The sequence below is a fragment of the Pygocentrus nattereri genome, chromosome 21 (genome assembly GCF_015220715.1).
Source record: "Pygocentrus nattereri isolate fPygNat1 chromosome 21, fPygNat1.pri, whole genome shotgun sequence".
NCBI classification, from domain to species: Eukaryota; Metazoa; Chordata; class Actinopteri; order Characiformes; family Serrasalmidae; genus Pygocentrus; species Pygocentrus nattereri.
In genome coordinates this window covers 11,293,457-11,311,936 of record NC_051231.1, presented here as the reverse complement: position 1 = coordinate 11,311,936, position 18,480 = coordinate 11,293,457, and the positions used below count along the sequence as shown (strand labels likewise).

At 37.4% G+C, this 18,480-nt stretch overlaps 1 protein-coding gene across 2 annotated transcripts in view; it reads right to left on the bottom strand.

Annotated features, from left to right (window-relative positions):
* LOC108431559 (centromere protein P) overlaps positions 1–18,480 on the bottom strand; it is a 103,353-nt gene that overhangs the window by 83,695 nt on the left and 1,178 nt on the right. For both annotated transcript variants that reach the window (XM_017704801.2, XM_017704800.2), the window contains exons 2-5: positions 17,018–17,154; positions 16,107–16,267; positions 15,456–15,544; positions 10,712–10,800 (exon numbers count right to left, since the gene is read on the bottom strand). In XM_017704801.2, coding sequence (XP_017560290.1) covers positions 10,712–10,800; positions 15,456–15,544; positions 16,107–16,267; positions 17,018–17,151 — 473 coding nt within the window. In that variant the 5' untranslated portion in view covers positions 17,152–17,154. The remainder of the gene's footprint in view (positions 1–10,711; positions 10,801–15,455; positions 15,545–16,106; positions 16,268–17,017; positions 17,155–18,480) is intronic.

Sequence of the window (18,480 nt, the reverse complement as noted above, 5' to 3'; positions counted from 1 at the left end):
AGTCACTGAGCTCCTCATAGCCAAAAAGGTGCAAGGAAGAAGAAAGCCGGAAACTCTGAAGAAGCTGATGTGTTTAAAAAAAGACTGTTATTTTTGTTGTTAGAATTGGCTCATCACATTTCCTGGTGTTCCTCAAAACAAAAAGCTTTTCAACACTTGTGAATATGACAGGAAATTTAATACCTGTATTTCCAGCCTTACAATCTTCTGGTACTTCAGTACCACGAAGAATTAAAAAGTCTGTCATTCATTATCAAATTTCAATACCTCAGTCAGACCTAACAGCATCACTGAGCCAACAAGCATGCTTGTTTTATAATCTAGACTGCTGGTTGGCTGTCTAACTTACATTGTGTGTGTACATAATTAATGTTGGTACTTCTTAATAGTCTTTAGTCTGCACTTCACATTTAAGCCACAACCATGTCTGGTTTGTCATTTAAAGTAGGTCATCAGAAAAACTAACTGATCAGGAATCAGTATCAAAGTCTAGGTACGGTACTGGTATCAAAAAAACACCCAGCCCTACTTGTGCAATCCTCTATTCAAGTTTCCCTTTACCAATGACAAGACAGAACATATCACAATGTGATGGTGTCAAATTATTGTTAGGGCTGCGCCAATAAGAATTTAAGAAATATCAATAAAACAGGACAAAATTACTGCGAAATATACACTTTTTAAAAATCATTTAAAACCACGAGTATACTATAGTTATAAACTTATATAGTGTATGTACAGCAGTCATTTCAATTCCAGACAAAAAGTCCATAAATCACAAGTACAAGAAAAAGCAGAAAACATTTAACAGAGAACTACACAGAAATCTCAACAACTAAATATAAGTCATTCGTATTAAGTGTGTCCACTTCTTGCCTTTATTCTAGCTTCCATTCTTTTCAGAAGACTCACTTTCAGTTCTTAAAATAAATCAGTCTTAGGAGTTGCTTTAGCATTGTCTGCTACCCACTACCCACATAATCCACACATTCAGTAATGCTGAAGTCTGGGCTCTGGGGTGGTCAATCCACTGATCTGAGAACACCAGCAGCTTGATTCATCTACAACACAATGCCATTTCCAAAAAGTGGAGATGCTGTGCAAAATGTAAATAAAAACAAAATGCAAATGATGTGCACATCATTTAAATCCAATATTTAATTGAAAATAGTACAAAGACAACAAATCAAATGTTGAGACAATTTTGAGATTATTTATTTTTTATGCCAACAACATATTTCAAAAAAGTTGGGACGGGGCAATAAAAGGTAAAGTTGTGTAACACTAAAAAGCAACTAGTGGTTAATGGGCGACAGGTCAGTAAGACTATTGGGAATAAAAAGGGCAACCCAGAGAGGCTGAGAAGAGGTGGAGTTTACCACTCTGTGAAAGACTGCACGGGCAAATAGTGCAACAATTCAAGAATAACGTTTCTCAACATAAAATAGCAAAGAACTTTTGCTTGTCACCATCTACAGTAGATAATAACATCAAAAGATTCAGAGAATCTGGAGAAATCTGTATGCAAGGGGCAAGGCTGAAAACCAGTACTGGCTAGCCAAATTCTTTGGGCCCTCAGGAGGCTGCAGTAGAAAACAATGCATAGGCTCTTTGGCTCATGGGACACTTCTGAATACCACTGTGTATGAAAACAGTTCAGTGCTGCATCCACAAATACATGGTAAAACTCTAAAACGCAAAGAAAAAAACATATAAACAACATCCAGAAATGCTGCCACCTTCTCTGGACCTGAGCTCATTTAAAATGTATTGAGGGGACGTGAAGAAGTGATCTTTTGAAATTATTTCTGGAAATCATGGACACTGTGCACTCTAGGTTAAAGACCACTCAGCTTGTTATCAGTGCACAGTTCAAAAGCCAGTATTCATAATGGTATAGGGGTGCATTAGTGCACAAGGCTGTGAAGGATATGCAGCATGGTCCATATTAAGAGAGTCCTGGTGCTGAAATGGCTTGTCTACAGGCTAGACCGGTCAACCACTAGAAACATTTGGCTCTTTATGAAGAACGGGAAAACATATCACTTTCAAAACTACAACAGTGGGTCTTCTTGGTTCCCAATGCTTATAGAGTGTTGTTAAAAGGAGGGCTGATAAAATACCAGGGTTAAACATGCCCCCGTTGAGATGCTTTGCTGCCATCAACTTCTACATGAGCTAATATTTTTCATGAAATGGTAAAATGTCTCACTTTCAACATCTGATATGTGTTCTATGCTCTATTGTGAATAAATTATGGGCATTTCAGATTTGCAAATCATTGCATTCTGGTTTTATTCACATTTATTAACATTTTACACAGCGTCACAACTTTTTTGGAACTGAGGTTGTATTTCCTTTTCTTACTGAGGGCTTCTTGGCAACTACACATCCTTCCATCTCGTCTTCTCACAGTGGAAGGATGGACAGAAACACCTGTGGATGTTTTCAGATCTGAAGCAGCTTGATTTTATCCTCTCTCTCTCAAAGATGAAAGCTTTAAGTGCTGTTTATCTGATGGGGACAGTTTTGGTGTCTACCAGGTGGTTGTTAGGAGTCCCATCTTCTCTGTAGCTTTTGATCAGTTTTTTCAACTCCAGGTTTGGAAACTCTTGTTTATTCCCTTATTTTTCTTTGATTTTGTCCTTCCTTGTGCAAGTGGATTATCTAATATCTAAACTCCTCAAAAATATCTTCTAAAGAATGAGTAACTGGTGCTTAATAGCTGTGTTGACTGGCTAACTTTCAGACATCCCATTAAATGGGCAGGGCCCACCAGCGGTCCCAAGGTACATACTTCTATAACCTAAAAATAGCGCAATCAATTTGAATTGAAGTCCTGGTAGTTACTGAGTAATAAGACTACGGATGTAAGAAGCCTGGGATTTTAATGGGTTTAATAAATAAAGGGTGGTCTCTGGATTTTGAACAGTACTGCACATCTAGGGGTACATTTTTGGGGTGCTAGAATACGGCTCTGGTCCATGCAGGCCAAAAATACTGCAGACTTCTCATTCTGCCTAATTAGGCACACCTGATTCAGCTAATCAATTAATCAGCGACGCCTTCATGAACTGACTTCACAGCAGCAGATGAGGGTAAACAGTGATCTCTACAGCACTTTGACACGCCTGTAATAAAAGGAGGACAAAGCAGTTTGGTCTTTTCACACAACTAAAAAATCAAAATAAAATTGGAAGCAAAATGCATTTTTGAAATGATTTAGTGTGTTAAAAACAAAACTACTAGGTGTACAAAGATTTTACAACAACTAAACATTAAACTGTAATTAAGACTGAAAACGTTTTACTGTGTGCCAAAATCATTACTGTTTATGTAAATTATATAAAACCAAGCCTGGAGTTTCTAATAATGAACACTCATGCATACAAAATGGAAAAACCAACACATTGTACTTAACTGCAAAGCTATTATTGATAGCATAGCCATTAATGATAATCATCAAAAAATGAAGAATTATGATTTCTTTCTTGAACATTATGTTGCAAACAATTTTACATTTAAAATGCAACCCATGCATTATTTATATAATAAATAAATAAATGTTTGAACACCCCCAGTCCAATAAAATGTTTTGCTGGTTTTCCAAGTAAACATGTCTGCACATCTTCTATAGAGAACATGTATAAATGTGACATATGTTCTGAAAATTCTAGTGCATAATTATGTATTTATTTGCGGGATTAAAATTATTAGGAAAAAACTAAACACAGTATAATATTTATATAAATACTAATATAATTGTGCCATAACTTTTGCACAGGCAATATTTATTATTTATTTTTTTTGCACACAACTGTACATATTTAATGAATACTTTGAGAGAGGTGTCACAATAGTTGTGATATTAAAAAAAAAAAACGTACCTAAAAAATAACTAACTTTTGTAGATTTAGAATGGCTTGTCAGTCATTACTCTTTGGACAACAGATGGAAAGCACACGTTGTAAACCATATGTTCCGATGTAAATGACTTAAATAACTGAAATAGCTGTGGTATATCCTGAAAACACTGAGCTGAGAATTCTAGGTTTTCTCCTCTCTGAAAATGTCCCAGCACATGCACTGAAATCACTCCTGTTTGTAGTCCCAAGTGTTTTCAAAACTGTTTCTATTCAACTTTACATGGAACATAATCATTATAAAATACCCTTTCTCGAGACATAAAAATACACAGACTACTCAGACTTGTGTGAGAATCATTATCTCCAGTATTTTTCCACCTCCCCAGTGCCAGGACAGAATCTCAGACCAGAGAATATAATCCAGATGTGCCTCCAAAGACCAGGAAGTTAGTTTTACTTTAGAGATGAAGGGAGAAGAATACTGTAATTTTTGTTTTCAGCCAACACATTTATGACCCAGAGGGACAATTCAGCTGACTGGATCTATCTGCTTTCTGTGTGAGGTTACAAAAATATGCCTTGAACAAATACAAAACCTCGAACGTGTCAGCTTTGAACTACTCCTAATATGTCCTTTAATTTAGTCGACGCTAATGCTCATGAAAACAGTATCATGTTCCATTTGTAATGCCTGAGCATTACAACAAAATTTCCACTATTCGGGGAATGGTATTGTCTTGGAATGCAATGCTGTCAGAAGAATTATACAAATGGAGCAAAAGCTTGAACCCAACATGTGAAGGTAAAACTGACAGTAATTTTGCTCTTTACCACCCCACCCATTACTTTAGTATGACTGCATTTTAGAGCCACTGTTAAAAAAAATAAAAATAGTAGACTTTGACAATACAGTCATTATATTTAGAGAATAAACTCACAATATTTCGAGGAAAAAAAAGTTGTATTTTTAGATTAAAGTCATAAAATTTTGAAAACGTGTAAATTCTGACATTAAAGTGGCATTAGTACCACGAAAAGTCACAATATTGTGCCCAAAGGCTTTGCAAAAAGAAGGTAGCACCTTCCTTACCAATAAAGAAATACTCGGTCTCCCTGTCTCTCCAGGCACGTCAGCACCAGATCATTAGTAGTATAAGAAACGGCTGAAACAGCTGTGCAAGAAATTATTTAGAATACAGAGCCAGATGGAAGAAATTGTCCGTTTTGTTGAAGGAGAACCCCTTTCACAGTGGCTAGCGGTGGTTACACCTTCGTGCCATTCAAAGAGAGCATTCAGCTTCACAGGAGACGATGAGAATGATAATCAAAATGACTGGAGTGAGTTGGAATGGTGTGAATATCTTGAAAATTGCAGGACGAGAAAGTGGACAAAAAACTGCAGGTATGAAAATAAAAAAGGAGAAGAATATAAATCGGATAAAAACAGTGTTACACATTGCTTTGCAAAGGGCAAAAGTATGTGTAAAAGTATGTGGATATCTGCAGAGTTATTTATGACCTGTAATGTGAGAGCAAGCAAAAGAAAAATGGAAACATCTAAACTTCTTTAAACTTCTTCCTAAAATACTCCATTAAAATGTCCTGGACACAGTGGACATATTTTTAATTTTTCCAAACATAAACAATTTGTTCTCACTTCATATTTCAGTGTCCATTTAAACAACTGATACTGAACAATGTCAAATAATTGCTGAACTGAACAATGTGAGGAAATAGAAATTTAGCAGTGGCACCGGATGCATCAATTTCTCCAAAGCATCAGCATAAGCCACTTGAAATGGCCCTGACAAAATGACTTGGGTCCCCTTTACACAGAGATATAACTCATGAGCCATGAAAAAGATCAGAGAACGGTACCTCATCGTGGAGTCTGGTGGCATCGTTCCCGAGCAAATGTTTTAATGATTTTAACACAAAAATTCTTCTGCATTCTAAGACTAAAAGACAAGTGTGATATAACTGGAAAATTAAGTTGCTTCATTTGTTGAGGGAAGCTCTAAGCAAGTCACTTGTGTGTGGTCAGGAGTTTACCACATCATGCCATATGTTTTTATGTATTAACGTCACACACAGCCTCAAAAAGAAGGTCCTGCTCAATGTTTAGGTCTCAAATGCAAAAATCAACATCATACTGATGAAGAAATGATGACAATAGCAGATCATTCACTCACCCCCGGAAGATGCGTCCTTCACCAAGTTTCTTTTACAACAAGCTTCCAATCAGATTCATACGCTTAAGGAAGGGTCTGGGTCATATTACAGAAACTTACAGAAAGTCTGAAATCTTATCTGTTTGATCACCATGACAAATTCAGTTAGGACTGAATTTAGGACAGATGCTTTTACAGAACAACAGTTCTTAAGCTCATAATCTTATCATTAACTCCAGATAAGAAAACTGCATTATAGAAACATCCTAAGTAGACTAAGCTTCATAAACACTGTCCTAACTTTAAGACCTCAGTGGTGTACTAACTTTGTCTTAACCATCTGTTTCTATTGTTTTAAGCAGTGACAGAACAGTTCACTGTAACTAACATTAGCATAACAACATTACATTTAAGAAGAATAATGGTAGCACGCTCGGCTAAAGCGTCTGGGGAATGAAACTGAAGGTGGAGAGCAGCAACACTTTGACAAACAGAGCCACTGCCACAACATTATTAACTTTTTTTTATCTTTTTAAATCAGTAATGGCAAATGTCAGCTGTCTGGCTAAATAACTTGATTATTTTGATTACATGTTTATGTTTCAGCTGTGCACCTATCGTCTGACAACAGTTGATTGTTGACTTAGATCAAGTAAGCTAAGATTTGGCCCCATCATCATGAGATTGTGAGCTCGATCCCTGGTGATGCTAAAGCCATCCGTAGCTGGGAGTCCAAGACAGCACAATTAGTCTCGCTCTACTTGGGTGGATGACCCGCAGGGGCAAACTCATTGATAATGAACATTTAACCATCAGTGGCATAGTTTGGTAGGCTCTCTGAAAATACAACAATGAAGAATATAAATCAAATAAATGTTCCAAACATGTTCAGTTGCTCAATATTTCTTGTGATTTTGAATTAAATCAGTTAAAAAGCCATAAACGTTACACACATGACAGAAAACAGGTGGTCAATGAAAAAAGCAAGAAAACAAAATTCTAGAAATCAAAATCAGTGACTTTATAATTACATCAAATCAAATCATGAGGTGCCTACAGATTCCCACCCCAACTCTCGACAAAACAAAAAATTTGGTTTAGGCCAAAACTACCTCAAAACCATCAAAAAACAATGTTTGACATCGGACACCGTATTCATAACCGTTTCACAGAATAACTACGTGAGGGAGCCTTTAGAGGCTCTTCAGACGGCTGTTTAAACTCTTCGGATATCTGGTTCCTGTCACCACCACTGTGAACAATTCTGAGTATTTCACACCAAACCACTCTGAATGACTTTGTTTACATCTTTACCATTTAATCATGCAGTAATCTTATTCTCCTTTAATGTTACATTTTCCTTCACATTTTAGAAAAAGACAAAAGTTAGTTCTAAAACCAAAGGGTCAAATAAAAAGAACCAATTACCAAGACTGTGCGCTGTTCAATGTCATGGTTTTCAAATAACTAATTCTTCGAGTGCCATCTCCAAACAGCAGCCAATAAAATCCACTACAAAGCAGACATGAAACACTTCTTAAACTGCAGAACCATTTTTAACGAACAATCGTCTCAAGGTCTGAGCGAGTGGCACAGTGTAGTAGCCTCTGTGAAAATACAAGAGTCGTGAACTGACCCATTTTATGTTTTTCCAACTTAACATAGTCTCCTGCACCCTCTGAAAGACACTTGTGAAGAGTATAAGACAAATAACACCTCAATTCTGTCTTTGTGTGAAGTGTTTTATCAGCTCATTTACTCTTCTGGGAAGAACAGCTCATTTTTGTATATTAACGACCACTGCTCTCATTGGCTGCCAAAGTACAGGGGGCGCAGTAGGGGTGTGGCTTCGAGCAGCTGTGGCGAGCTCCACAACGCCTGCTGCGGAGCACTGTATAGAGACCACAAATGATCACAAAATCATCAGCATGTGCCAGCAAAACATGTGATTACCTAGCAATGCCCAATACAGAAACCGTGCCATTTGCTCTGAGTTCACCTCTTGTTTACACACTAATATAATGCTAAATTCTGCTAGCCTGGTAATGGGGATTTGCCCATTACATTAACATGTAGCATTAGCCAATGGTGAATTTTGGCATTTTCCTGCAGACACTGGAATCTTGTAACCAAAGTCTTAATAAGGAGGTCTGTTCACTTGGCCACCACTTTGCAATGTCATGGGTTACTGATTTCCAGTCATACAAGACCAGCGGTCGTATTCCAGAAACTTCTTAAGTTTAAAATCTTTTCTTATCTTCTCATCGGTCTTCTTATCTTATCTGTTTGGTCACCACGACAACGTCAGTTAGGACTGAATATAGAACAGAAGCCATTACATTATATATCTTATCCGTTAACTTCAGATAAGAAAACGTATTAAAGAAGTATCCTATATAGACTAAATCTCCTAAGTACTGTGATAACTTTAAGACAAACCAAGAAGTCTTGATTGTTTTTTTTTTTTACCAGCCGGCTATCGTTTTATCCAGCATAGTTCACTATAACTAACAAAATAACTTTACATTTATCTACACTGAAAACAGTGCTTTAACTTGAGGTTTTAATTTCTAATGGCATGCAGACACGATCTCCAACACCCCATCTTATTACCTTTGTGCTTTAATGTTGATAAAATATGACCCTGATAGTGGTGAATAATGAGGGGACAACGAAGCAATGCGTGTCTGTTTATTAGGAGGAATAACGTTAGCGTGCTCGGCTAAAGCGTTCGGGAAACTGAAACTGTAGAGCAGCTCTGGTCAACATCATGAAACGCTCTCTCAACATTCTTCAAGTTTATCCTGCTTTAGTTTGGACCTTTATTGAGTATTCAGCTAGCTGTCTGGCTAACCAGATGATTTTGACTAAGTGTTTACGTTTCAGCTGTGCGAGTATGGCCGGTTGCTAAGTAACAGACATGACAGCTGACTGTCGAATAGGTTAAGATCTCCTAACTTGAGATAAGATGCTGTGAGATAAGACTCCCCAGATCAAGCTAAGATATGCTTCTGTAATACAAATCTGTGAAAAACCTAATCCTGACCTGTCGGATTCCTAACTTAAGACAAAGAGATAGGAAGTTTTGGCCCAGGCTCCTTGAAAGGGGAGAGACCAAAATAGTCAAATCTGAAGGTCAAATTACAGTTTCAAAAACATTTGGAATCACCAGTAAAATGTGACAAAAACCTCATTAATAATAGTTTGTAGCATTTGGCCCAATTTCTTGGCTTGTCTTGGCTACTAATCATCTTGCACAGATCTCCACAATGTAGGGGAGCTTTTTCTGCTAGCGCCACAGGAAAATCGTGGATACACCAAACAACAGAGAGCTCATTTTTCATGGCTTCTCTGATGGTGGAAACAGTGACAAGTAATACATATGTGAACTGTGCAAGCCACAAGTGGCTCCATTCAAGTTCTGTTAAAGCTCAGTTATTAGCAACGATTTAATGTGAGTGATTTCATAGACTATGTCCTGAACAAGGATGATATGCAGGGATTCCCTACTTCTATAACCTAAAAATAGCTCACCCATTTTGCATTGAAGTCCCTGTAGTTAATGAATAATAAGCCATAGTATGCAATAAGCCTGAGATTTTACAGGGTTAATATGTTCAGCATCATACCCTTTAAAGGATACCAAGGGTGTATGTGTGGAAAGTGCAGCATGCTGTTTAGTCATTGACCTGCTTTTTCAGTGGTTCTCGATCCTGATCTGGGAGTATCACTGCCTTGCATGTTGTAGAACTCTAATCATTAATCACTCAGTTTTAAGAAACAGTCTTTCTACAGATAAACTCAAGTTAAACCCAAAGTTAGTTTACTAACTCCGACAATCCAGCATAGCGGTTAAACCTTTAGGGCACAAGAAAGGCAAAAAAAAACAACATGCATAACCAGCAGCGGCAGAAGACAGCTCTAGAGAGACAGGTCATCAGTTAATGGTCAGTCCAGGTCATATAACAAATATGCAACTAAACATAAAACTTTCTCCAACAAACCTATGCTAACTCCAGCGATCAGAATTAGCCATCAAACATTTTCCCTCATTTTAGTTACCATTGGATAGCATGCAGGAGAAAAGACAGATTAATACAAGCACGAACAAATGTAAGAACAAAGGCTGTCCAGGAAATAATTTCGTGTTCAACTGTTAACAGATTTTGCAGACATCAAAGGTTACACAGTAAAATATAAACATGCACACATATCACCTTTGTCATATCCATTTAGTTGCCCTAATGGGGTATTTTAAGATCTGTTTCTTCCAGTATCTTATCCTCAGTTGTAACATAATGTAAACATTTCCACTAACTAAATTTCATGAACAATTTCAATCCATTGTTTTTTGTTGGGGGGGGGTCCTGCTGGTTCCACTTTCTTGTTAGGGTCTTTTTACTAGCTACCGACAATGAAACGGTTATTGGTCATTCTTCCCTACTAATTGGAGCACTTTCACAAGATAAAGACTCACCCATGGAAACAATCTCTTGCCAAAAACACAGAACTAGCAATCAAACAATTTAACTTGCATCTGCATTATCATACCCAAAAATCAACCGTATTACTATCTATTTATTCAGTTGAACCCAATTTGGTGACATGATACATAAGCTAATATGAATAAAGAGTTTACTGGAAGTGAGCAAGCGGTGAAATGATTTGACCCACCTTGACACAAATGCACACAAGTCTTTAAACTCGGCACCATCCAATATCACGTTGAGGTCAGTGATCTTCTGAAGGGAGGAGTCACTATCCTGCAATTAGAAACATGGAGTTCATTAGAAATACTAAGTAGAACAGTATGGAACATCTAGTAGTCTAGAGCTGAACACCAGAACTGGGGGTATTCCACAAAGTTGGATTTCTCAGTTAGCCAGATAACTTAAGCCCAAAGATGAGGACTGTCCAATGGGAACGTCCCTCAGCCCCTTTACTATTGGACAGGCTTGACTTTGGGCTTAAGATCTGTAGTTAAACTGAGATATTCTGCTTTGTGAAACCCTCCTAGTGGGTCCAGGATAGTGTGGTTACTGCCCTACTCAAACATGCTTGATTTTGCTCATGAATTACTTATTAGGTTTATTAGAGCAGGGAAGTCACCAGCCCTCCAAGACTGGAGGTTATACCTTGCTCTAGAGCAGGGGTGTAAAACTGTGGGCCAGCTGTGGTTTTATTTCACTTAACATTTTGGCATGACGTGAATGGGCCATCGTTTATTCACAATATGCCAAAACTGCAACAGCAAAATAGGCACTGAATAATTTGATTCATTCAGCTATGGCACCTCTTTTTAATGTGTTTGTACCAGAAACTCATCAAAATAAAAAACAAAAACTAAGAAAAAGTAATGGAAAATAAAGGTGTCAACACGGAACGTTTGTCAAACTAGCTAGGTGTTTATATCTGATGTGTCAACTCGGCTGTGGTCTAAGTCAGAGTTTAATATTTAGGGTTGCAGCTGCTGTGTCTCAAACTCTACCATCGCTCTCCAAGACCTCATAACACATACATTTTTATAGAAGTTAGATCATGCTTTAAAACAAATAGCAGTATACTACCACAAAAATATAGTTTCTTATTTATTTTGGGAATCTTGTGGTTTAAACACTTGGTTCTATTGCTTCAGTAAAATAAATACCATAGTAATGGGTTGACACCCAACTGCAGACACCCAACATTTTCCAAGTAGATATCTTAATGCAGATGCTCATACAAAAACATTTCATTAATTGTGTAAATACTATCTGTGAAATCACATAGATCTGCATAGTAGAGGTTTAAAAGAAGTGTGAAAGAGTGCAGTTTTCAGACGGGAAGAACTGTAATTGTTATGATTATATCCTACAATATTCATGTCTTATGTCTCATGCTTTAGGTTGAGAAATTTACTCAATCAGAAGCTTGTAAAGAGGCATTCTGCCACACTGCATTAAAGCCTGAAGAAAAATCCATAAAACATAAGTGAATTCTGGCATAAAGTTTCCCTTTATTGGTCTATTTATTGAAAAATTAGGAGGAAAGTTAAAAAAATAAATTAAAATAAAAAAAAAAAAAAATCCAAAAACCAATGACTGTAAATTCAGTTTTAGACCCTAAGTAAGTTTCAGCACAGGTGCAAAGTGTAATTTTATAGCATTAAATGCAGCCTTTAAGCATTTAACTCATGATAAATACTCATGATGTTTTATACAAGTAGCCACTAGTCCAGGGGTTGACAACATGTGGCTCTTTTACTGCCCTCTTGCGGCTCCACAGCAGAATTAGATGTTTAGATAAAAAATAAAATCCTTCTTTGCAGTGAAATGAAGCTCTGCTTGGAGTTCATGTAGCCTATATCTGATAATTCACTAATCTTTGACCCTGAAGGTTGGTGCGTAGACTGTTGGTCATCATAGAAACAGACAAAAACGTCACCTTGCCAGTAGCTAACGAAAAGGCAAAGAGAAAGATTTAAGATGAACATTGATCACTTGGAGACAAACAGACTTAGTTGCACTTATCACTCCGGCTGGTTTCTTGACGCATCTAATCTACAACGAGAAACTGTCAAACACTAAAAAAAAAAAAAGCCTCAGGCACCATTTAAGGTAGAAAACGGGAAAATTCAAACAAGAGGTTGGCGAATTAGAAGCCTCGTAAAAATTCTAACGTTGAGAGACATTTTATACAGCGCAAGCTAATGGGCCCATGTCCTACATTTCTCTTGTATTTTTTTTGGTAAACATGTCATTTTTGTTTGTCTTAACATATCAAAAATGGCTATAAATAATTTTACATGATCATTTTCCAACCTCTTGTTGATTTTCATTATTGCACCTTTAAGATTTATAAGCTCTTTTTAGGTTCCTCTATTGTGCCTCAATCAAAAAGCAGGCCAAGCTGAAACAGTCCTTATAACTTCTGTGTGAATGGGTGGGGCTAAACTGCTGCAGGCAGAATAGGTGGATATTATGTGAATAAGTTGGTTCTCTAGACATTACAGAAACTTAAAATTCAAACCAAGCAGATTTTGCAGCATAGTTACCATGTATGGACTTGGTAATTGCATATTACTCAAAAAGTGAGAGAAATTCAGTTTTCCATTATACAGATTTTTTTAAAGAAAATAATCACATTTAAATTGCAAATGCAAAATTACAATTAGGTATTTTCTACAAATTGTTCAGTCCTAATGAATAAAATGCACACATTTTAGCACAGCAGCCTTTATTTATATTACATATTATAAACATATATATCTCTCGCTGTTGTTGGACAGTATGTTTTTACCTTCTCCTGTAAAGTTTCCATTTTGGAGATACAGGTTTTGTTCCGACAGCAGCGATACATATTTCAGTATGGATTATCGGTGAAATCGCTCTGATGCAGATACATTGTTAACCAATTATCTGCTGATATTGATATGATTCTGATACCTTTTTGCATCTCTAACATGCATTTTGATTTTCTTTATTTTTGCCCAAACTCTCTATTGTGTGTGGTTTCCCCCAACCACCCTACAGAATGAATGCTTTATTAGAATTTCATCAAAGCATGCCAAGGATGTTTGCCTAACCACTGTTAAATTTTCTCTGCATTTCTCAGTCGATCTGGGTGGCGCATACCAAAGCAAGGAGTCAGCCATCAATGCTGGAAGGCTGCACAAAGAGAGTCACACTCAGAAGAACTGATGGGTTTAAAAGCAGGCAATGAGTGTAATAAGATGAAGGCTCATCATCATTAAGAAATATAAACCTTTATGAGGCAGTTAAGTGTATTTACATTTCTCCTTTACAGACACTTCTCCAGAGCGTCATACAAAATGTGTTCTCAGCCCTGACATAAGTATAAAGATTGTTTAGACAGCTCAATGAGAGACACTTAATGCAGAGCAAGTACATTTAATTTCCAGACTGTTTGCTATGAAATCAGAGAGAACAAAGATGACCTGTTAAATCCATCTTCTGGTAGCACGAGAGTAAACCATGCAGCTTTAAAGGCTGATGCCAATGTGAAAGCACTTTAGTGGTGCTTAAGTGCCCTCTAGTGCTGAGTACAGATATCTGAATTAGGGCTGGAGAATGAGGTTAATATTGTGCTGCCACCACTGGTTCACAGTGAGTAACACACCCAGTTATTTGTTGACCAAGTTCTAGACCTAATGATATAATATTAGATGTTGGCATTGGCCTAAAATTTCCATATTGCTGCATTTGCAATTAAAAAAGAAATAAAAAATAATAATTTCTCACAATTTCTGCATAATTTAATGGTGAAGATGTAAAGAAAGTCATTCAGAGTGGTTTGGTGTGAAATTTTCGGTTCTAGAGAATATTAGCCAGAACTGTTCACAGCTGTGGTGATGGGAACCAGATGTTCACGCCTAAAACCTCCTTCACACGAAGACATTACATGACTTGGGTATGAATACACTGCCTGATGCCACAGACACAAGACTGTTAGAAGATTTTGACCTATGACATATTTTTGAAATATATTCATGGCGTATAGGTGCATGCAGATATGCATATATGCAAAAGTCCGGGCAACCCAGCTCAAATTATGTTTTGTTGCTTTTCTAAATGAAATAATTAGACATCCATCCTCACCAGAGAACACACGTCACGTTATAACATACAGTTACTGTTCATTTGCTGAACTTAACATATTCGAAAAATAAAACAAAACGTGAAATTAAATTGTGCTGAAAACTGAAGTGCGTTCTCTGTATGGATGGATATCTAATTGTTTCAACAATTACATATCGTTCGACCAGGGGTACCTAAACTTTTGCATATAAAAAACAGAACCCAAAGAAGACCCTAAGCTTTCCACTACTTTACCTTCATCAACATTATATACACTTTAAAAAAAGATTGTTCTTCAAAGGCTCTTTACTAAAGAAAATGGTTCTATAGTGAACACTCAAAACACCCTTTGCATGATAAAAGGGTTCTTTGCAGCTTGAAATGGTTCTTCAGATGGATGGAGAATGTGTTACAAGCTCATAAAAACAGAACCCCTTTTGGTGCTAATAAAATGTCTATATTTGTGGCCCCCTGGTTTCACTCACCACAACTGTAAGAGCCAAAAACCTTCTCCACATCTGCACCATTTTACATCAAACCACTCTGAACAACTTTTGCAAATGATTTCCTTTTCCAGTGTTTTTATAAAAAATAAAAAAACTGGTACATTATTTCATCACAACAGTCAATGTAGGCATATGAGAAGAAAGTCAATTTTCCTAAACAGTTTTGATAGTTTGTGATCTGCCTCGTATAGTGACATTTTTTTAAATAGAATCTCCAAATATGTTACATAATGCTTGATCAGATTCATTTTTCATGTCTTCACGTTTGACCGTCTAAATGACATTTATAAGTGAGTAAACAAGGTGTGTCACTTGTAAACGTTAAGATTGTTTTACCTGAATGTCAACCAGAGCAAATTCAACTTGGAATGAAAGAAAGCAGCAGTGACCAGTCAGTCTGTATTGTTGAATGGTTTTCCTCTCATCTGAAAGAAAAAGAAAGTCATAGAGAAACAATATACGTTGAACCAATGAAACAAAACATTCTGGAAAAATACAGCAAATAATAAACCCTGAAAATCTTTAGCTTTAGAAATTTAGAAATATTTTCTTGCCACCCTTCCCAACAAATAAAAAAATAAAACATAAAATGTGGCCTGTGCAAAAGTTATGGCATATTTTTTGCCCATGAATGTGTGAAACTCTGAAAAATAAAAATTGCGCGCTACAATTTGCAGACAAATGCTACTTATAGGTTTCCTATAAAAACTACAGGTCATTTTAGGACAGGCCCTTATCACATACTCTATATCTATCCATGTAACCAATCTAATGAGTGCATTCAGCTACTTTAAGGCACCTCCACTGCTGCCTTGTGTCTAAGTGAGCATACAGCTTGTATAATCCCCATAAGAAAGCACTGACCAACAGCATGGAGCTTTGGAGCAGCCACACATGGGTGTGAGGTCACTGTGCCTAAATCCAAACATGGGCTAAAGGGGTACAAAGCCTCCCAGCATTCTCTGATCTACATATATAAAATCTTACTTTTCTCCAGTGTCTTCACGCAGCACTCTGTGAGGGTTATTCCACTGATGTTTGTCTGTCTTCTAAGGTCCTTCTCAGTATCAGTAATATCTGTTATGAGCTTTGAAACATCTTTCTTGAGTGTCCCATCTCCCTTCTCCTTCTTGTTGTACAGGGTCTGTCTAAAGAAGAAACAAAAGTCACCAAAACACAATATTCATACTGAAACATAAAGTTAGGCTATGCCTGCATCTCAGGGCCCCATCACAGAAAATCTCATTTTTCTCAATTTTATAAAAGACACAGGATGTGTCAGTTGTACAGTTCACTCTCCAGCCTGTTTAGTCCCTATATAAGCACTAAAGGCATTTTTCCGGTGGGCAATGCGGACAGTACGGTTGCAAATCCAAACCCAGAACGTTCCACACCCTGGTCAAGCACCAGTGTCCATTTTCAATCCCACAACAGAACTACAAAAGTAGGCACGGGTCTCCCTAGATCAGCGGTGGCCAACCCGCGGCTCTTCTATTTACAATTAAACATATATTCTCCTTTGTTGCAGATCCTTCAGCTCTGCTGTAGTGAGGAACAGGTACATGAGATCGTCTGTACCAACAGTGATCGCACTGTAGACTTCATCACTGTGCCAACTAGAGATTATGTGTCTCTACTCTTTACATATCTTTACTTCTTGTAGTCATGCAGCTGTATAATAGCTCACGGCAATACTTTTGCTCTTTGCTGTACTTTGTGCCACTGTAACTGACAGCTTTCCCTCTGTGATTAATAGAGTGATCCATCAATCTGTATCCATCTATAAAACCACATTAATGTTATAAGTGGACCTGAGAACAAAAACACAGAACTGCAGGATATGGGCCCTTTATCTGTGCCTACTCAAATGTGGTTTCAGGTTTTCTTTCTCTACTTACAGAACACCTCGCAGGGCTTCTCCATGTTGAAGGGAAATCGATCGCACATAGGAATCCTGTTCAGCTTCACACACCTCGATCTCTCGCTGCAGTTGTTTCAATTCCTCATTCAATTTTTGCTCCATGGTTCCCATGTCCTACAGAAGAAGGAACCGGGTTTAATGCTGGAAGCTTTAAGTTATGAAAATAGCAACAGCGCATGCCTATAAAGCGTTTAAAAAGCGGTTCTGTACGGCACCAAAAGGGTTCTCTTTGGTACCACATAGACTTTTTCCACTTTGAGTGCAGAGATGCCTGATGATACTGGAATCATATCATTAGTGGCAGATTTGAATGTTCATTTTTAAAACAATTATTAGCCTCAAAACAATACTTGCATTTGTCTAATTCAAAACAATAGTTATTTATCTATTAGTATTATTATTTCAGAGGATGACAATGAGCCACTATGCTAAAATATTTTATTTCTTTTACGTTAGTTTGTTCTGTTATTCAAATCCAGGTGGATCAAGACCAAACTGGCATATTTCATAAAAGTGTCTTTTGTTGTTGACTTATGTTTGTGATCATTTACATTTATGGCATTTTGCTGACGCTCTTATCCAGAGCGACTTACAATTTGATCACTTTTACACAGGTAGGCCAAGGCGGTGTTAGGAGTCTTGCCCAAGGACCCTTATTGGTATAGTGTAGGGTGCTTGCCCAGGTGGGGGATTGAACCCCAGTCTACAGCGTAGAAGTTAAAGGTGTTAACCACTGCACTAACCAACCACCATCAGATGTTGGCATCGCCCTGGAACATCCATATCGCTGCATTTCTAGTTTCAAGACGTGCATATGCACTGGATTTTCAATTCAAGGGAAAATCCACCAATTTCTCACAATATCTGCATAATTAAACGGTTCTGATGTAAACAAAGTCATTCTGAGTAGTTCGATGTAAAACACTTGCTTCTAGGGAAAATTATCGAGGGAGAATAATTTACAGCGGTGGTGATAGGAACCAGACATCCAAAGGCCTTAAAAGCTCTAAAGGCACAAAGTTATCACCTTAAATGATTATGAATATCTTTACCTGTTGCCTAAAACACCTGGTAGGTTTCAAGGATTTAGCCTAGTCTTAGACGCTGACGGAGATACGCCGTTGATAGAAAAATGTAACCTAGCACTGAGATTAATCCCAAAGAAATCAAGCCCTTATTTCATGACAGTTCTGTGCTACACCTCTTTCAGAATTTTATCATTATCAGCATCATATATAAAACTCTGAAGACACACGGAGGTTCAACTCATTTCGGACAGTAAATAAAGAGGCTATTTTTGTGCTGTAGACCGGTTTCTCCTCAGCCCTGGTCCTGGATGCCCAACACAACCACTTCAACTCAATAAAGTTATGAGCTGATTAGTTGGATCAGGTGTGCAGGGAGCCAGGAAAACACTAAACAGTGCAGGGCGGTGGGCCT